Source organism: Staurois parvus, unplaced genomic scaffold, assembly GCF_062004578.1.
Source record: "Staurois parvus isolate SC_StPar_1 unplaced genomic scaffold, SC_StPar_1.0 ptg000011l, whole genome shotgun sequence".
Taxonomy (NCBI): domain Eukaryota; kingdom Metazoa; phylum Chordata; class Amphibia; order Anura; family Ranidae; genus Staurois; species Staurois parvus.
Window position 1 is genome coordinate 36394125 of NW_028317807.1, and position 21922 is coordinate 36416046.

General features: G+C 43.9%; 1 protein-coding gene across 5 annotated transcripts in view; it reads right to left on the reverse strand.

The window, feature by feature from the left end:
• MLPH (melanophilin) overlaps positions 1–21922 on the reverse strand; it is a 100048-nt gene that overhangs the window by 10098 nt on the left and 68028 nt on the right. For all 5 annotated transcript variants that reach the window (XM_089672427.1, XM_089672428.1, XM_089672425.1 and 2 more), the window contains 4 exons: positions 14248–14403; positions 14075–14167; positions 12784–12876; positions 9646–9697 (listed from right to left, as the gene is read on the reverse strand). In XM_089672427.1, the coding sequence (XP_089528553.1) occupies positions 9646–9697; positions 12784–12876; positions 14075–14167; positions 14248–14403 (394 nt within the window). The remainder of the gene's footprint in view (positions 1–9645; positions 9698–12783; positions 12877–14074; positions 14168–14247; positions 14404–21922) is intronic.

Consider the following 21922-nt stretch of genomic DNA (forward strand, 5'->3'; position numbering starts at 1 on the left):
TAAATAAACTGACTTTCTGCTTCACAACCACTATTGTACGTTCAAAGAGTTAAATCCATTTACACGCCGGCTGGCGGTAATATTTTTTGGGTGATTAGTGCATTCCAGTGACAGAAACGTACAGTTTCCAGCCAACGGCAAGCTGCAATTGACCGATTGTGCTAAATAAACTGACTTTCTGCTTCACAACCACTATTGTACGTTCAAAGAGTTAGATCCATTTACACGCCGGGTGGCGGTAATATTTTTTGGGTGATTAGTGCATTCCAGTGACATAAACGTACAGTTTCCAGTCAACGGCAAGCTGCAATTGACCGATTGTGCTAAATAAACTGACTTTCTGCTTCACAACCACTATTGTACGTTCAAAGAGTTAAATCCATATACACGCCGGGTGGCGGTAATATTTTTTGGGTGATTAGTGCATTCCAGTGACATAAACGTACAGTTTCCAGCCAACGGCAAGCTGCAATTGACCGATTGTGCTAAATAAACTGACTTTCTGCTTCACAACCACTATTGTACGTTCAAAGAGTTAGATCCATTTACACGCCGGGTGGCGGTAATATTTTTTGGGTGATTAGTGCATTCCAGTGACATAAACGTACAGTTTCCAGCCAACGGCAAGCTGCAATTGACCGATTGTGCTAAATAAGCTGACTTTCTGCTTCACAACCACTATTGTACGTTCAAAGAGTTAAATCCATATACACGCCGGGTGGCGGTAATATTTTTTGGGTGATTAGTGCATTCCAGTGACATAAATGTACAGTTTACAGCCAACGGCAAGCTGCAATTTACCGATTGTGTACAATAAACTGACTTTCTGCTTCACAACCACTATTGTACGTTCAAAGAGTTAAATCCATTTACACGCCGGCTGGCGGTAATATTTTTTGGGTGATTAGTGCATTCCAGTGACCTAAACGTACAGTTTCCAGCCAACGGCAAGCTGCAATTGACCGATTGTGCTAAATAAACTGACTTTCTGCTTCACAACCACTATTGTACATTCAAAGAGTTAAATCCATATACACGCCGGGTGGCGGTAATATTTTTTGGGTGATTAGTGCATTCCAGTGACATAAACGTACAGTTTACAGCCAACGGCAAGCTGCAATTGACCGATTGTGCTAAATAAACTGACTTTCTGCTTCACAACCACTATTGTACGTTCAAAGAGTTAAATCCGTTTTTATTTTTGGGGTGCTTATTGAATTAAAGAGTATGTCAGACAACACGCAGAGGAGTGGCAGAGGAGGCAATGTTTCAGGAGCGAGCAGACGTGGCAGCAGAGGAAGGGGTCGAGGCAGCACTAGTCGCAGCCAGAGGCCAGTGCTCCCGGTGTCATCCAGCGGTCGTGTCTCCACCGACAACCCTGCCGTCATCGATTGGTTGACTCGGTCGTCTTCCTCTTCCCAGGTCACCTCTGACACCTACAGCCAACGGTCGGTGGGTACGTCAGACACAACCGTTAGTTGGCATGGCCCGGGAGCAAGCCCACTGAAATCACGTGTCCTCGACCTGCCCCTGTCCTTTGGTGTTCCCTCACCAAGCGAAGTATCGCATGCTGTGGGCTCAGCCCCACTGTACAGTGAGGAAGAGCTAACAGAGGGCGGTCAGGAATGGGGGGAGACATCCGCCTCTTCAGCAGCCAGGCGAAGAAGTACTGGCGAGGAGAGTGGCTCGGTAGCCGGTCTAGAGACAGGTCTGTCTCCTGACCCACACGCAGCCGAGGGGGCTAGTAGTGACGCGGAGACCCTAATTGATGATGATGAGGCTGATCGCACTTGGCAGCCTCGTCGTCATCAGGCTATTGCTTCCGCATCATCAGGAGAAGAGGGTGCCAGCTTGCCAGCGAGCAAAACAGTCGGTGGGTTGCCCAGGAGGCAGCAGGGTCGCAGCAGTGTCAGTGGAGCCAAACGACCACGGAGTAGAGCACCAGCTCCACTGCAGCCTACCACCACGGCCAGTAGTGGTGCCGGTGTGCACGGAGGAAGTAGCAGTCAGCCAGTGAGGAGTAGCGGGGGCAAAGTTTCCTACTCGGCGGTGTGGCAATTTTTCGTCAAGCCGCCCGAGGAAGTAAACGTAGCCGTATGTCGACTATGTGGCCAGAAAGTCAAGCGTGGCCAGGGGGCCAATGTTGGGACTACAGCGTTGCATCAGCATATGCAGCGTCGCCATTCGGTGGCCTGGGAAAACCGTGATAAAGATACGGCGGTTCTGCCTGCCCCAGCCCCCGCTCCATCACCCGCTCCGTTACTTGCTCCGTCACCCGACGTCAATCGCCCTCTATCAGCCAGTCAAGGCTCCAACACCTCTGCTGAGGGGAGTTGGCATCTTCCGCTTGTTCAGATGCTCCTTCTCCTGCTACTCCTCTTCACGGATTCCGTCAGCAGTCTTTCTTGGAATCCGTTTCCAAGAGACAACAGTTTGCGAGCACGCACCCGACGGTGCAGAAGCTGAACGTCCTCCTGTCCAAGTTGCTGGTGCTGCAGTCCCTCCCTTTCCAAGTGGTGGACTCAGCACCTTTCCGAGAAATGATGGCTTGTGCCGAGCCATGGTGGAGAGTGCCAAGCCGGCATTTCTTCGCCAAAAAGGCAGTGCCAGCCCTGCATTCACATGTAGAAGAGATGGTGGGCCAGTCTTTGAGCATGTCGGTCTCTGCCAAAGTGCACGGCAGCGCCGACGTGTGGAGCTGTAACTACGGTCAGGGACAGTACATGTCATTTACGGCCCACTGGGTGAACGTGGTGCCGGCACAGCCGCACCAGCAACTTGGACAGGTCACGCCGCTTTTGCCTCCACGTTTGCACGTCCTTGGTCCAGCAAAGATGTCCGCCTCTACCACCTCTTCTTCCGCCGTGTCCTCAGCCGCCACCCCCGTGCCAAGTCCCCTTACCCGACCGGCATATCACATGTGCAGGGCGCAACGGTGTCACGCTGTGCTGCACCTGGTATGCCTTGGCGAACGTAGTCACACAGGGGAGGAACTTCTGAGTGTAATGAACAGAGAAATCGACAGATGGCTGTCTCTGCGCAAACTGAAAATCGGAACCATGTTGACCGACAACGGAAAGAACATGGTGTCTGCTCTGCGTCAAGGAAGGTTGTGCCATGCACCTTGCATGGCTCACGTGTTCAATCTGGTTGTCAAGCGGTTCCTAAAATCCACCATCCCACTGCAAGACATCCTTAAAATGTCACGTAAACTTTGCATGCATTTCAGCCATTCCTACACCGCAAAGCACACCCTCCTTGAGCTGCAGCGGCAGAACGGAATTCCACAGCATCGCTTGATCTGCGACGTTGCAACAAGGTGGAATTCAACCCTACATATGTTAGACCGCCTTTACGAACAGCGAAAGGCCATCACCGATTTCCTGATGTTACAAGCGGATAAAGGTACTCCCCTGTGTAACTTAGATGTCAGCCATTGGCAGCTCATGCGTGACACCTGCCGCTTGCTCAGGCCCTTTGAGGAGGCCACGCTATTCGTGAGTCGGCAGGACTATGGGATGAATGACGTCATTCCTCTGTTGCACGTCCTGGAACAAATGCTGTTAACAATGGCTGGTCAGGGTGCGGTAGACGTGGCGCACAGATCTCAACGCCACATGACCCCTGTGGGGGCAGGACAGGAAGAAGAGGAGGAGGTAGAGGAGGACATTTGTGCTCAGGAATTATTGAGTGAAATGGGTGGTTTTTCCACTCAGCGGACAGGAGTGGAGGAGCAGGAGCATCTGGTAGAGGAGGAGGAGGAGACAGAGGACCCAGACGCACCGTGGCAGTATGCTGTGGAGATGGAGGCAGGGAGTCCCTCGCATTCCTTGGCACAAATGGCCCATAGCATGCTCGGTTGCTTGCGTAGCGACAGCCGAATAATAACCATCAGACAGAGGGATGACTTTTGGCTGTCCACCTTGTTGGACCCTCGCTACCGTTCAAAAATGGTGGCCTTTTTCACACCTGCTGAGAGGGAGGCCAAAATAAAGTACTATAAAAACCACCTATGTAGTCAGTTGGTCTCTGCCTTTCTGCGCCAACGTCCATCCTCAGACACTGTGGGCCCTGTGCGCTCGCGGGAATTGCTTTGTATATCTGTCGCCTTAGGGGCCGCTGTCTGGCGACATAATTTTTTGTCACTGTGTAGACATCTATTTATAGGCCGATGTTTGGCCACAAAAATATATTTAGTAATAACCTAGCCGTTCAGGCCGCTCCCTGAACACCTCGGGAATTGCTTTGTATATCTGTCGCCTTAGAGGCCGCTGTCTGAACAGCTCATGAATTGCTTTCTATATGTGTCGCCTTTGAGGCCGCTGGCTGGACAGCTGATGAATTGATTTGTATATATGTACTTATTGTCCGCTGTCCGGACAGCTCATGAATTACTTTTTGTATATAGCCTTCCAAACCACTCTCAGAATAAGTCATGATATTCATGCTGTGTATAGCCTTATAGGCCAATGGTCAATCAAGTCATGATTGTTATAGTGTGTATAGCCTTATAGGCCGCTGTCTTTACAACTTTATAATTCCATGCAGTATATAGCCCTATCGGCCACTTTCTGGCATCCAGTTGCTGTAGCCCCCATCACCACACTGTGCCACGGGCCCCTGTACCGCCTTCTCATACTGCTGCCAGATCCATCCTCTGCCATGTGCGTCTTTGTCGTCTGCTCACGCTGCTGGGTTCCAGTTTTAAACCTAGGCCTGTGTATGGCTTCCGAATACTGCTGCCTCCACCGCCACCCTGCGCCATGTGCCTCTGTCGTCTGCTCACGCTGCTGACGGCTTCCGCTTTTTAACCTAGGCCTGTGTATGGCTTCCGAATACTGCTGCCTCCACCGCCACCCTGCGCCATGTGCCTCTGTCGTCTGCTCACGCTGCTGACGGCTTCCGCTTTTTAAACTAGTCCTGTGTATGTCTTCCGAATACTGCTGCCTCCACCGCCACCCTGCGCCATGTGCCACTTTTGGGTCTCCTCACACTGCTGCCAGGTCCATACTGATTCATGGCCCCCTGTACCGGCTCCTCATGAACGTGGTTCAGCGGGTTTGCATCACTTAACGGCAAATTGTTGACAAATGCTGGGACGTTCAGTGTTGTGCGCATTAAGCCAGACACCAAAGGGCAGCACAGACCTGTTATTACTCGCTCAAGCATGGCTGAACAAAACCAGTCTCTACCACAAATTGGACCCAGACCTGCCCAGGGTCTCGTAACTAGATTGCACGGAGGAGTAGAGTCCGTTATCGGAATTAAATAGACAAAACGCCACACCAAAAAGAGTGGCCATTTCCAACACTTATTCCAGAAAGAGGAACAACCCGTTTCATATACGGCCCGTAGACGTTTCACGTCTGCCACATTCAGTCGATTTAAGACGCAAGCTCCACTTCCTGTGGTCTCTGACCGTCGATATACCTTTAAGTGTCAGCTTTGAAGCTATATTCCCACTGACACTGGTGCCCTTCCGTCAACATGCCTTTAAGTTTCAGTTTTCACCATATTCCCCACAGAAGCCAAACTCTTGGGTATCCCAGAAGCTGCTCAGCGGGTCAGGGCATTAAAGCTCCCGGTTCGCAGGTTGTTCCGTCTTATGGATGGAAGTACGACGGTATATGATCTTCTTCGCACCCACGGCATTACCTCATAAAATTTCTGCATTGCATCTGCAATCACAACGCTGACTTCCCGGATCGCCACTCAGCCATTGGACTCTTGATAGTCGTCTCCCCACACTGCTGCTGGGGGGACTTTTTAACCTAGGCCTGTGTATGGCCTTCAATTGAAGCTGCTTCCGCTCCGCCACTCTGCCATTGGACTCTTGATAGTCGTCTCCCCACGCTGCTGCTGGGGGGACTTTTTAACATAGGCCTCTGTATGGCCTTTAATTGAAGCTGCTTACGCTCCGCCACTCTGCCATGGGCCTCTTGGGTATCCCAGAAGCTGCTCAGCGGGTCAGGGCAATAAAGCTCCCGGTTCGCAGGTTGTTCCGTCTTATGGATGGAAGTACGACGGTATATGATCTTCTTCGCACCCACGGCATCACCTCATAGAATCTCTGCATTGCATCTGCAATCACAACGCTGACTTCCCGGATCGCCACTCAGCCATTGGACTCTTGATAGTCGTCTCCCCACACTGCTGCTGGGGGGACTTTTTAACCTAGGCCTGTGTATGGCCTTCAATTGAAGCTGCTTCCGCTCTGCCACTCTGCCATTGGACTCTTGATAGTCGTCTCCCCACGCTGCTGCTGGGGGGACTTTTTAACATAGGCCTCTGTATGGCCTTCAATTTTAGCTGCTAACGCTCCGCCACTCTGCCATGGGCCCCTGTACCGCCTCCTCATGCTGCTGCCAGGCCCATAATCTGCCATGGGCCCCCGTACCGACTCCTCATGCTGCTGCCAGGCCCGTAATCTGTCATGGGCCCCTGTACAGCCTCCTCATGCTGCTGCCAGGTCCAGAGTGTGTCATGGGTCCCTGTACGGCCTCCCATTGCTGCTGTCTCCATCGCCACACTCTGCCATGTGCCACTTTCAGGTCTCCTCACACTGCTGGTGGGTTCCATTTTGTCATAGGGTGCTGTATGGCCTCCCATTGCTGCTGCCTCCACCGCCACACTGTGGCTCCACACTCTGGTTTTGGCCCCGTGACTGCCCAAATGAGTGAAGTGTGCGGTGATTCTAAGATCGACGGCACTCATCTGCATGTCATACTGCCTGACAGTATTATTTCTCTTCCCCAGCAGACTCCAAGGGCATTTAAATTAAAGGTACAGTGTTCTGCACTAATATAAAGGCTCTCTGAAGCCTAGAAACACCCTTTTTATAAGTTAAATTCGCAGCGAATATATTCGGCTCGAAGCGAATTTATTTGGCGAATTCGGCGAATCAGCCGAACCGAATTTTTGAATAATTCGCTCATCTCTAGTAGTAGCACTAGTTTTATACCTAGTTGTACTACTATGAACAATGGTAAAGTGATTGTATAGCAGTGGTTCTCAACCTGTGGAACCTCAGGACCCACATTTGTCCTTGGTCATTAAGTAACGACCCAAAAATATAAAAATTATTGCTACATTTTAATTTATCTCACAAAACAACTTGTGCAGTATTCTACAATGTATGTGAACTTTTTAACTAGTAAACAAATAGCTTTCTTCCAAAATGGATAGTGCAGTAAGCACCCCCCTGTCATCATCACTTTCCTGTCTTATTTTACTCCTTTCAAAATGCGCTCTCCATCACCCTTCCTAGTACCTAGTGGAGTCCTTTCCTGGTGTCCAGTGGTGCTTTTCTTCCCTCTTGCATGGCTGGCTGGAAGGAAGTGTAGTCATATGTCACTTCCTCCCAGCGATACCACGGAGGATTGAGGAATGAGTGCGAGGGCCGTGGGCCAACTTTGTAAGTGTACCATGCACACCACCTTAATGGGACTAGCTGACCACAGTAATACAAATATTAAGGGCGGCCGTAGTTGCACTACTGACAATCTTAACATGTATATTAGTGCGGCTGGCGGTTTTTAATAAGCTATGTTGTCAGGGCACCGAACGTTATATTGGGGCATTAGAGAGGCCTAGGGGGGCACTTATCCCATGGCACAGTCTGCCCCTGGTCATGGCCCATTACTTGAAAACATGGTTGTAAAGGATCACATTTTATTTAAGTAAAAAAAAAAAAATAATGTTATACTTACCTGCTCTGAGCAATGATTTTGCACAGAGCAGCCACGCTCCTCCTCTTCTGCGGTCCCCTGCCAGTGCTCCTGGATCCTCCCCTTTACTGAGTGCCCACCATAGCAAGCTGCTTGTTATGGGGGCACTCATGCGGGCTCGCCCCTGCGCCCGATTTGTGTTTCCATAATCACACAGAGCATAGTTAAGCAATGCTCCCTGCTCCCTCCTCACTGGCTGTGATTGACAGCAGAGGGAGCGAATGGCTACCGTTGTTGTTTCTGAGCTAATGAGGAGGGAGAAAGCAGAGATAGCCTCTTCTCTCATGCACAGCACTGGATCGAGATCAGGCTTAGGAAAAGTATAAGGGAAGGGGGACTACGGGGAGCTGCATGCAGAAAAGAGAAGCACGACATTTTAAAAAAACAAACCTACATATTCACCTAGGTAGATGCACATCAATTTGATGCTGTATCTGTCCCCTGCCACCTCTAAGACTGAGAACCAAGCAATCAAAAACCACTGGTTGGTGGTGCAGTCTTCAGTGAGCAATGAGCCAGTGACTTTCAGTCACTGTCTCTCCGCTCTGCCCCTCCAGCGCTCACTGGAGCGCCATGCTGTGGAGGGGGTGGGAGCAGCTGGCTCAGGCTTTCAGCGGCTGAGTGACATCAGCTGAAGTGCACTTCTGTGACCTACAGGAGAAGTAGGGACAAAGGAGCTGCATTAAGGTTAAAAAAACCCTTCAGTCTTTAGAACCACTTTAACTTTGGAGCAAACTGACAATTACATTGTTGGTACTGAAAACTTTTGCTGAATCTGCTCACCAAAGGCCACCAGCCCTCAAGTGACATAATGTGTAAATGCAGCAACTTTCGCCTTTCTCCAAATGCTAACTATCATGCAGTAAAGAAGAACAGTGTGTTCAGTTTAAGAACCGTAAAAATTAGTTAGAGATAAACCATAAAAATTAGTGCGAGATAAACCTCCATGAAGATGGGGCCCCATGGTGAGGTTAATTAAAGTCCTTACAGGTCAGGCCGCTCCATCTTTTTATAGTAACATTTAAAAATATAGCTGTAGAGTATAAAAGTATGAATCACGATGATTTGTTATCTGGATCCACAGGACTAAATAGCAATGTGCTTTGGTTGTAGATTGGTACAAGAAGAAAATGAAACAGAAACAGGTGATAATTTGCCTCCACATGCAGGCAAGGAGAAAAGTGCTAAAAGTTTCAGAGTTGAAGATTTAAAGACTTTAAAGCAGCAGCAGCTAGCACAATTTGCTTATTTTCCCAACATATATGAGTAAAAAATGGCCCTTGTAGCAACCAGTCATATTTTGTTGTTCTAACTACGTCCAAGTCAAAATCATTAAATATTTCTCCCTTTCTCCACCAAACTATAGTGAATGTAGGCTGTAGTAGTCATCTACTAAGCTACCGTATTTCCAATAATGCTTAATGGTATGTACTTTTTCCCTGCATTGCAACTGCTGTATTTACATTCCCAGGACTGATAATAAATCAATTTTAGTGTAAAACTGATAAAAATAAGCTTTATTCTGGATATCTGGCATACCCTACTAGCTGATTATAGAAAGGACTGCATAGTGCTGTATATAACTCTCTCTCATAAACTGATCACTATCAGCATGGAGACAAAAAACTGGATAGCTTGATTAGCTTTAAAGACTAGATAGTTTGATTTGATACACATTTAAGGAAAGACATTGGCTGTGTCAGATGAACTCAGATGATTTCTACCAGGTAAGAGCAGTAGAAGGAATATTCTGTGAAGACCACAGTGCTCTAGACATATCTTTTCATTCTGAATTTTGATCTTGATCACAAATACACAAGTAATATACAGGTAGTTACACTTGACAATGGGCAAAATATTTAGACAAAGCTTATAAAAAAAATTGTGCTTAGACAGAGGTACTTTTTAAAATACTCACCTGCCATATCTACACCAAACTTCTTTTGGAGTGCTTGCTGCATTGACATGATCTAATAGTACAGAATTAGATAGAAAACATGTTCAAAACATGGTTGCTGTTGCTACCTTTCTAAAAAGAAATTAATTGCACATCTATTTGAATGCATATATAGTGCTTACCTCTGGAGGAAGGAGGCTGAGAATATACCTGGGTCTCCCTTGCCAGTACAGAGGCTGCCAGCCACAAGCACAGTTCCATGCACACCACCAATCCAGGCCCAATCTAGGGGATTTCTTATTAGAATTTATTGCGGAGGAAAGAAGGGCTCATGGGTTTCGGGGTACTACAAAAGGATCAATAGGAGGACAGACATCTAGCGCACATTCTTATAGTAGCAGGCACACATTTAAGTGCCAACCAGGTCTCACAATGTCCCAGGAGCTGTCTGCCACCCAGCTTCCACAGGTTGATCCTCAGTGAGGGAGATTAAAGATCGTTCTCCAGACCAGGACTTCAGAAGAGTGCCTTCCAATAAACAATCCACCAGCAGTCTTCTCCATGTCCTCAGCCCAGCTCCTGTAGAGGCCCAGACTGCATTCCTTGACTCAGTATAGCTGCCTCCAAAGGGCAGCAGCCTCAGGAGGACTGGAACCCTCCTTGAAGTGGAAAGAACGCTCTGGAAAGGCCTCCCAAGTATTTATCACATTTATCACCTCCACAGCCACCTTCTGAATGACTCCTTCCAGGGATTGGCTAGGGCATGATAAATATTTATACAGTATATTTGACTCTCCCTGCCCTATATTCTGGAAGCTTTTTCCAGAAGCAGGAGGGAGAAATCAAACACCCAGCAAGGAAACCTTGACTAGCCAAAACAATAGATTACTGCTCAACTGACTGCAGTGAAGCCAAAAACTAAATTTAGACTAACAGCCTAACTAGAGGAGGGTGCCACATATATATTTTGCCATCTGCTATATTCACTTATATCTCAGCATTTGGCCCCACCAACACTGCATTTTGATGACTCAACCTGCTCTACTCTCCATTAGATAAAACCAAAGTCCAACAAAAAGACAGAAGGGAATGTAATTGCCATTGCAGTTGTGCATACTTGAGACTGACTTCCAGAGTCATTCCAGAGATTTCATCAGCTCTTATAAGAAACCAATGAGTGATTAATGTTACAAAATCTACCATTTTTGGGTGATCCAATTACTTATCAGGGTAGGCCTCAATTATCAAATTGATTGAAGGCTTGTATAAGAAATCCTATATGCCTAAAACAGAAACCAATAAATTCTCCCTTATCCTCAGCAACCAATCAAATTCTTCCTTTGCACTGTAGATGAATGAAAGAGAATCTTATTGCCTGCTGTGTGAAACACAGTGAGGTAGATTTACTAAAACTGAAGTACTCAGAATCTGGTGCAGCTGTGCATGGTAGCCAACCAGCTTCTAACTTCAGCTTATTCAATTAAGCTTTGGCAAAAAAACCTGGAGGCTGATTGGTTTCTACGCAGAGCTGCACCAGATTTTGCACTCTCCATGTTTAGTAAATAACCCCCATTGTCTGAGACAATTCTTGCCATGTGGACTTCAATGAATAAGTGCCGTTAGTATTATATATTTTCCAAATATCATCATAATACCAGTGAAATGAGCAGTATGCTCCATTTAAAATGTTGCTAGCCAACTTTAACCAACTTTACCCAGGTGCAACCTAGGCACATAAGGTGCTTTCCAGTTAGGAGCACCCACAACAGGAGTTTCACCTTATTTTAACATATACTGTATGTATGCAGGCAATAAATATTTCCAGATATCACTTAATCTAAGAACGAATATGTCACTCTATGCAAAAAGATACAGTATGGAGCCACCAAAAATAAAAGAAATCACATTTGTCTTTTAATGCTACAGCTAAAATCTGACATCAAGAAAAGTATTACTTTGGATTTTTTCCGTAAAAGCAAGTTACTGATGCCAACATGGTAATTCTACTGTATGAAAGTAAGTGAATATATGTTACCATATTAGTGCCATTGGTTCAGAAGAAAGGAACCAAAATAGGAGAGCTAGAATGGTGCCTGTCTCTCCTCTCTAAGTCATGGTTCACATCTGTGTGGTCAATGCATCAGAGCCCATTCATTTTAATGGACTCCTGTGCCCCGGGGGGCGCAGAGAAAAAGTCCCTGCACTACTTTGGAAATCGCAGCCTGCACGGGAACTGCTACTCCCAGTAGAGTTGCAATTTCTAGTGCAGGTGGCGTGCCATTAGAATTAATGACACCCACCTGTGGGTCCCGCATTCCTCTGGGTGGGTGGAGCAGGTGCATGTATTTGGGTGGGTCCTGCAGCGTCACCACCCGCACAGCCTTTCTTATAATTTCTGCTTTGAAAAAGCCACGTCACTACCCAGGTGCTAGGGAGTCAAATGATAGGTAGCTCAGCATTAGTGAGTAATCCCTACTCTTCTGAAGGGTATCTGTAAAATAAGCTGTTGGCTAAGGATTTGCCTTTGCTGTTTTATGGGGCAGTGGGGCAACACTATCTAGGTTGTGGAAGAGAATGGGGGTAGATGCACTAACTTGGACGTAAACGGTGGGTAGTCTTATTTAAAATATTTGAGTAAGTAAAAGAAATAAAAGATCTGCTGTGAATGCATTTGCATAGCTGTGGCCTGTGAACCTAGCTATAGGCCATTTTCCTCTCTTCAATTTTACACAGGATACCGCAAAACCTAAGGCTGACCTGGTTGTTACTTGTACTTTTTTGGAGGTATGGAATAAGTATTAATTTAAAGGATATTAGGGAACATTTAGAGATCACTAACATCTAAAATGAATCTTTTATTGCTGGGGTCTCCAAACTGTGGCCCGAGGGCAAGACGTTGTCCTTTGTTTGCCTTCACTTGGCCCATGGGGTACTAATCCTCCAACCGACAACGATGATGGGGCATTGTTTTCTGCCACTGATACCAGGACATTACCTGCTCCACTTGCCATAATTTGGTCTTCCTAAAGCCTTGAGGAGAACAAACTGGCCCTTTGGTCAAAACATTTGGAGACCCCTGTTTTATCCTGTTGATAATGCATCTGGCATATACTACAAAAAACACACTAAGATTGATTACTAAAAAAGAATGTTGCTAACCTTTAGTTCACTTGGTGTTGATGTGAGGTTAGGTGGTTCTGGGGATGATGACAAAAATGGTTCTGTACTTCGGGATAAGGCAGGAGCAACAGCCTACAATATAGCATGGAAAATATAATCATATTCAGAGCACAAACTCTTCAGTTACATACTGTATACATATGTGCATACCTTGTATCTTGGTACAGTATATCTGTGTGTAGTATGTTTTTCTTTATGCAAAGTGACCAGAGCAAAGAGGGGTGATATCTATCTATCTATCTATCTATCTATCTATTGCACCGTATAATGCATGTACTGCAAAATTAACACTTTCCTCTCAGGCAAAAAACTGTTTTAAATTGGGTACTAAACACATTTTAATGCAATATTCCTCTAAAAGGGTAGGTAGGCCATTGATGAGAGCATACCCTTGGCAACTGTAGCATAAATATAATATAGATATGTGGAAAGAAATATATAAAATACCTTTCAAACAGTTTATTAACATTTATTCATAATGCCCACAGTAGCATGGGCATTGACATGTAGTTAAAAAGGAGTTTTGCTTCCACATGAGCAATGCCAGGATTCTGTACAGAACATTGTGCTATAAGAACATTATAATTTGCAAATAAAGTAGAAGTCTGTAAAATTTACAAGCATACCCTGGGATGGTAGAATAATATTACGTGGATGCTATCAACACAATAAAACAAACCTTCCATTATTGTCTTTCCAGATTTTACATAACTGTGTTTTATGATCTGATATTGATCTCAGTACAAGATAGGTGGCTTGGTCCATTCTTTTTGTTCACTTCTGGACAATCCTACTAAGAGCTGCATGATACCAATATAAGAGTCTCCTACAGAACAAACGATGAGCCATTTTGTCACACCACACACTGCGTGTAATTTTATTCTATGAAGAATAGCTCATTTAAGACTTTTTATTTTAGCATTATTTGAGGCAGGTATACATTGGGGTTGAATTACTAAAGGCCAATAGACTGTGCACTTGCACTGTGCAAGTGCAACTGCTCTAGAGCTAGCAAATGAGGTAAAACTTCATGTTACTAAGAACACCAAATCAGATGTAAGGAAAAAAAAACAGCATTTTTGCTTGCACACAACTGGATACTGGAAATAAGCAGAGCTTTACCATATTTACTAAGCTCTGGAACAACTGCACTTGCAGAGTCCAACTGCAGTCTATTTGCCTTTAGTAAATCAACCCCATTGACTGCCTTTAATGGTAGGAAGAGGGTGCATACAGCTATAAAGGCTTTAATAACACTTTAAAATCTTACTCGAGGGCTAGACTTCCTTTTGGCTTTGTCTGAAGGCGAGACTGTAAGTCCTGCAGCACTCAAAGCTGCTATCCTTGATTCAATATCTGACACCTAAAATAATAAAACACCTATATTTAGGTACTGATCTCCAAGCCTCTTCTAAAAGACAGGATCTGTTCTTTGACCCTCACCTCGCTCTCGGTGTGATGCACTTGTGCCATGGCAGATGCCACACTAACCTCCAACTCTGATAGCTCAGAGTCAGTGGTTTCACTCTGTTGTGCTCTCTCCTCCAGCTCTTGCAGGCTCTTTTCCAGGCCATATGCCTTATCTGCTGCCATGTATACCTGAAATGGAATGCAGAACAAGGACAGCTAAACAATTCCATTTGTTATCTGCATATCAAAACAACACATAAAAAATGTATAGTGCATACTAAAAAAATATTGAAGTGTACAGTATGAAAAAAGCAATATATATATATATATATACACACACACACACACACACACACACACACACACACACACACACACACAGTGTATGTATATATATATATATATATATATATATATATATATATACAGACAATGGGAAAAGATATGGCTAAAAATTGCATTTACTTAAACAGTGGGAAGAAAAGTAATAGCCATAGTAGAAATGTTGGCTAACTTTTGACACGATTGGTGAAACTCCAATTTTCATGGTTATTGCATTTACACTGTATATATATATATATATATATATATATATATATATATATATATATTATGACTTTGTAAGCCTTGTTTGTTTCCTTAAAAATCATCAGTTTCTTGTATCATCCAATTGCCTAAAAGCAGACCTTAGAAAAAAATGGGTCAGGTCCACACAATATAATAGAGATAAAAATGTCGATTAATATAGTGTAATTGCTTTACATCTGGTAACTGTTCCATATTATGTTGTTCCATGTACTAGAGCAGGGGTCTCCAAACTTTCTAAAGAAAGGGCCAGTTTATTGTCCTTTGGACTTTAGGGGGGCAGGACTTTGGCTATTGGGAGTAGAAAAGGTCCTGATGTCAGTTGGAATAGACAATGCCCCATCTTTGGTGTCAGAGGAAGGAAGAGCACCCCATCGTTGGTGTCAGTGGGAGGAATTGTGACCCATCATTGGTGAATTGTGCCCCATTATTGGTGTCACTGGGAGGAATTGTGCCCCATCTTTGGTGTCATTAGTAGGAAATGTACCCCTTCATTGAGTCAATGTCAGAGTCATTGTCAGTGGGGAGAAGTTTGTTCCATTGTTGGTATCAATGGATGAAATAGTGCCCCAAGGGCTGGATAAAAGCAGGCAAAGGGCCGAATCTGGCCCCCAGCCTGCAGTTTGGATGCCACTGTACTAGAGGATTGCACAGCAAATGTTGGGCAAAATGATAGTATGCTGGATGAGATCTGATGTATGCATACACAAATAAGGAAAAATGCAAAGTACAATTACATTGTGTAAAATGCAGTAACCTATATCATCCTATCAAATTATAGTTTACTGCAATCATATCAATACATTTTTTTTTATTTTATAATAAAATAAATAACTCAGATGTAATAATTAAAGTGGTATTAAAACCAAAAGTAAACATTTACACAAATTCTTAGATGTGGTGGCTGCATTAGTTTTCTATTTTAGGCTTTCTTTCTTTTATCTTCACCTGGTGATCCTGCCAGTAAGTCTGCTGTTTTTCAGGGAAAGCTTACAATGATCAGCTTTTTTTTGTTCATGTAAAATCTTTATCTCAAAAAGAAAAAAACTGTTTGCTGTAATTGCCTATATAGTGTTAGCTGGTGTTTGTTTTCAATATGTTAGTGTATTAAAATCTGCTAGTATATCTAACACTCCCCTCAGATTAACAATGATGCTGTCCAAAGGTGCCCCTGCACTCTAATACAGGAGGTGTGTTACTGGCCAGATCACCATGTGAAAACAGAATGAAAAAGACAAAAACAAGAAAACTAATGCAACCACCACATCGAATGATTGGTAATCTGCAATATATTGCATTTTTGGTTTTAGCTATAATACAGCTATAAATGATTACTTTTGTTTGATATGGGTTAGTTCCCTGGATCCTTCTTTCCCAATTCATCAACATGCTAATGACATTTTTAAATAAAAACTTTGTTTTCAGTACATGCCTTATTTTGGACCTTGCAACATCATCACTGGGTCTCTGTTCATGACTGATGGGAGGCTTTAGCAGGATGCTGTACATAGCTTACAGGTAACATCCCAACACTCTGTCCTACAACTCCTCTCAAGAGTCCTCATCCCTTATACAAGGAGTGGGCTGGCACATGGGAGGAGTTGAGCAAATTTCAAAATGCCTTGATGGGTGGATGTCAAGCGGCAGGAGTAGGCTACATTTGCACGCCTATATGTTATGATAAGCCTTTATGAAAGAAATGAAATCCAATGAATGAAAAAAAAAACAGGTCAGGGAGAGTATAGCTGGGGAAGGAAGGACTAAATGATGCTAGATGCCCTCCAGCCAGGAAATAAGTCTGGCTCTACCTGACTATGTCTAACTTGCAGCACTTTCTAATGCAATTAATTTGACAGGCACGCTTCTAGGTTTTATTGTCAAAGATTAACACCCGGGTCACATCGGGTGCGACTTGGCATACGATTTGCATGCCCTGCGACTTGCAAATTGCATGGCAAGGCGCACCCTATTGTCCGCAATTACAGTGGTCATATCGGGGTGGTTCCGACTTGGTCAGAGCTGCACCGATGTCCAAAGTAGTGCATGCACTACTGTTGGTGCGATTTGCATAGACATCTGTATCAAATCGCCAAGTCACCCAATTTTGAAATCGTGCCAATTCAATGTAAGTTGCACTATTTCAAAGTCAGGATTGGTGTGACCGGGGGGTAAATAAACAACGTGAATTTAGAAGCTGATTGGCTACTATGCGCAGCTGCACCAGATTCTGAGTGTACCAGTTTTTGTGAATCTACCCCATTGGGGTTGATTCACTAAACGCAAATAGACTGTGCACTTTGCAAAGAGCAATTGAATACTGCAAGTGCAGTTGCTGCAGAGTTTAATCAATGAGGCAAAGCTTCCCTTTGCCAAGAATACCCAATTAAATGCAAGGAGAATAAAAAAACAACATTTTTGCTTGCACATGATTGGATGATGGAAGTCAACAGAGCTTTTGCTCATTTACCAAGCTTTGGAGCAATTGCACTTGCACAGTCTAATGTCCTTTAGTAAATCAACCCCGTTGTAAGAAGCTCACAACATACAGTGAAGTCATACTATGCATTTTCAGTATAGGAGAGGAGCCTGTGTACTACTAAAGGTAAGGCTGGAATTAAGTTTGTATGTTAAAGTACATCTGCAGGATGTTACTGTACTGATCCTTGTAGTTTGTGATATCTAAGGCTGTGAGCTAATATATAACCAGGCTTACTATCTGTTGAGCTCATCTTGATCTCCTCACTGGGATTGTACAACACTATTTGCATCTTCTATATTACCAAATCTGGAAAGTCTGTAATCGACAACATAATGGGAAATTATCATGCTACAATTGGCGAGTTATATGCAGGTCTCTATTAGATGCCATTTAGGGTTGGAATCTTACAATTTTTGCAATATTTGGAAATGGATAGTTGTGAAGGATATCTGGATATAAGACTTATATGCTGCATTGTTAGAATTGTGGTTTTGTATATATTTTGCATTATGATTTGTAAAGTATCTTATGAAAACATTTACAGCTAATATTAATATGGTTGGGACGTTCTTATAGTATTTAATTTGGGTTGATATTTTATTGCCCATGGATTATTTTATAGCATTTTTTTTCCTAACAAATATGCTGGTTTTTAATCTTTTCTAGTATTGTGAAAATCAGTGTTATGTATTTTATGTTACTTTCAGGTGGTTACTATTCACTGATGGACTATCCCCCGAGTTTTTATATTATTTGGATTTTATTTTCTCCATGGTATGGGTTCAGAAGATTCCTGGAGTGTCTCTTCTTGTTAGTATATTTTTATGTCCAAATTACTTCTTTCCTCTGGTGTCTTTACTCCTGGGATTAGCTACTGAAACGTTTTACATTTCATATACTGTACTGTATTATTTTTATCATAAAAAATTTATTGAATTCTCTAGTATGGTGTGATGCTCATCTAATCTATGAACCCATTAAATACAAAGGTCACCTTGTATGAATAACAATACTTTCACAATATATAGCAAACCTAAGTTTACAATGTCTTACATTTTGCTCTAAGTTCTGGAATTCAGCCTGTGCCTTCTTGGTGTCCTTTGGCTGGATGCAAGATAAGGTAAGCTGCTGACCTTGACCACCCAGGACCTCTTGAATGGCTCTTTCGGTGGCATTTATGGTCCTTAGCGTTTTGGCTGTGATGTCACAGAGAGCCTGAGCCGAAGTTCTCTGCAGATGGGAGAAGTTACTGTCCAATAGGAATTATTCTGGGGAGGGGGTTAGTTCTGAAAGTAGTAGTAATAAGTTCCTTGCAGTAGCAGATGTGATACCCATGCTTGCCACATAGCATTTTATACTTGCCTACACTGAAATCTACAAACCCACTAGCTAGAAAAGTGAAGAGGAGATTTTACAATAATAAAATATAGAGGCATGCCTTAAAACAGGGATGCTCAAGCTTTGACTCGCAGAGGTTTCTGATGTGGCTCACTACCTCAAACCAGGGAAGTGCATGCCTGGGGTTGGCAACTCCCTGATCATGATCTGGCCTTGTCAACCCGCCATCCCAGTGCATCAGAGTGCAGTAAGCCCATGCCGGCAGAGAAGGGAACTGGTGGCTGTGGAGGGAGCAGGAGCCACATAAGCTGATGCTTTCTCTGTAGAGCCGGCTCCTATCCCAGACAGAGTAATACCAAGTGCACTCTGCCTCTAATAATTTCTAGAAGCCTGGAGAACGCTGCCAGCAGCAACTGCAAGGTTAAAAGAAGGACAGTGTATTAAACAACACATACACTGTGCATAATAGTTTTTGCAATGTGTATATTTGCACTTATAAAAGGGTTAAGAACTATTAGGCTGCTTTCACACTGATCTGCGTGTGCAGCGCAGTGCACCTGCGACTTTCCTGAAGGTTAGCTGCACTGAGCCATAGACTTCTATTATATCGTTTGGGTTTGGTGCGTTTTCTGAAAGTGAACCAAAACTCATGAATGCAGGAGTCTTGGGGCACTTTAAGAAAGTGCACCATGCCCACAAGATGTAATAGAAGTCTATGGCAAATTGCAGCTAACCTACAGGAAAGTCGCAGGTCCACTGCGTTGCACTGACAGTGCAGGTAAACCGCAGCACATCAGTGTGAAAGCAGGTTTATAGGGGGCTCAGGATAGTAAGGGATTGTTTACATTTGTGGTTTGGGGGCTGTAAAACCCCATAGTCCATTGTGTCCTGCGACTGGTTACCAGAACACTTACGTGGCACTTGCTCTTCATAAGATACAGATAACTCCCCCACTTAACACCCCATGTCCACAGATACACTCAACAATAAGGGTACTACCACTACAGACAAGGTTGCTAAACTTATTACTAGTGTCCACCTAACCACCTGTCCCCTGTATCCTATTCCCTCTCAAATACTACCGTCACCCTTTGGCTCTATGCTACACTATCTAACTCAAATCTCAACCTCTGCAACATCTCCAAAATACGCCCCTTTCTAACCAATGACACCACAAAGCTCCTACTTCACTCCCAGCTTTCTCTTGCCTTGACTATTGCAACTCCCTCCTCATTGGCTTACCTTTACAAAGGCTATCCCTTCTCCAGTCCACCATGAATGCTGCTGCCAGACTCATCTACCTTACCAACCACTCAGTGTCTGCTACTCCTCTCTGCCATTCCCTATATTGGCTGTCACTCACCCAACAAATGTAATTAAAAATACTAACAACAACTTACAAAGCCATCCACAACTCCGCCCCCAGCTACTTCACTAACCTAGTCTCAAAATACCAACCAAATCACACTCTTCGTTCCTCTAAAGACCTCCTGATCTCGAATTCCCTTGTCACCTTCTCCCATGCTTGCCTGCAGGACTTCTCCCTAGCCTCTCCCATCCTATGGAATTCCCTACCCCAATCTGTCCAACTATCTCCTACTCTGTCCACTTTTAGGCGATCCCTGAAAACTTTTCTCTTTAGAGAAGCCTATCCTGCCTCCACCTAACAACTGTACATGTATTTTCTCCATCGGCTCATCCCCCACAGTTATTACCTTTTGTATTACTTGACACTCCCCATTTAGAATGTAAGCTCTAATGTGCAGGGCCTTCTGATTCCTCCTGTATTCAATTGTATTGTTACTGTGTTGTTTACCCTCACATTGTAAAGCACTGCGCAAATTATTGGCACAATATAAATCCTGTAGAACAATAATATTAAGGTTGATCACCCCTGCCTTAACCTCTAGAACAATAATAATATTAATAATATAGTAAATGCAGCGCTAAGATGAATATAAAAACAAATGATTAATAGTGGCATAAACTGATATTGAAAATAAATTGAATCCAAAATATATAATAATAGTGGTGTTGGATAAAGTGCTTATAGTGATAAATAATGCCGTCTCCTGCGACGTGACAATAGTCCCAATGATAGGTGCAAATACTGTGGATTCCGTGCTCTTAGGTGGATATATAATATGCACTAACCAGAAAGCGCATAAGACTGGGGCTGGCTGCACCACTGAGCCCTCTCTTTTAAGGTGGAGTTCGAGTGTGGGTAAAGGCACCCTGCATCGATGAGTCCCTCATTGGCTATTTGAATACTCATTACTGCATGCTTGATGACCTCCTGCTGGCTGGATGGAGGACCACAGCTGCTAGAACCGATTTGCCGATTACCTGCCTGCTGATGGTCTGTCAGATGACCCTTACACCTTCAGTTCCTGAGCACCAGGAGTGGTCTGACAACTCAAATGCGCAGTCTTATGCGCTTTCTGGTTAGTGCATATTATATATCCACCTAAGAGCACGGAATCCACAGTATTTGCACCTATCATTGGGACTATTGTCATGTCACAGGAGACGGCATTATTTATCACTATAAGCACTTTATCCAACACCACTATTATTATATATTTTGGATTCAATTTTATTTTCAATATAAATTTATGCCACTTTTAATTATTTGTTTTTATAATCATCTTAGCGCTGCATTTACTATGTTATTATACTGTGAAGGTTTGGGTCTGTACCTTTATGCTAGCTGCTTATGATCCACCTTTTTTCAAAGTACTCATAATACTCTCCCTCATTTTACAATAATAATATTAAGGTTGAGCACCCCTGCCTTAACCTCTTGATGCCGGCAGTGCACATATATGCCGCCTCTCGGCGGGTGGCCCTTAACACCGAGAGGCAGCATATATTCATACTAAAATGTAAACAGAGCTGTGCCGAGAGCACATGCCATGCATGCTCCTGGCACAGTTATCGGTGGCTAATGGAAAACTCCCAATCTCTACTTGCGATTTGGAGCTTTCCAATCATGGGACCTCTGTGACAGCCAGTCATGGAGGTCACATGATCAGAAACTCCACCCTGCCTCCTGGCACCAGAAACCTCCTAAAGAACGGTGCCGACATTAAGGGGTTAAACTTTGCGTGGGATATAAATGAGGGGTAACAGGAAGGCACATAAACTGGAGTGTAAACTGAAAACATGTCAAGCAAATCTATAATGTATTGTGACTTAGTAACATCAGGATGAAAAAAAAGTAAAAACAAAGATATGTGCTTCATATTTCCTTTTTTTTTTCTTTTTAGTACCAGTTAAATAGATCCATTAGCATGAAACAAATGT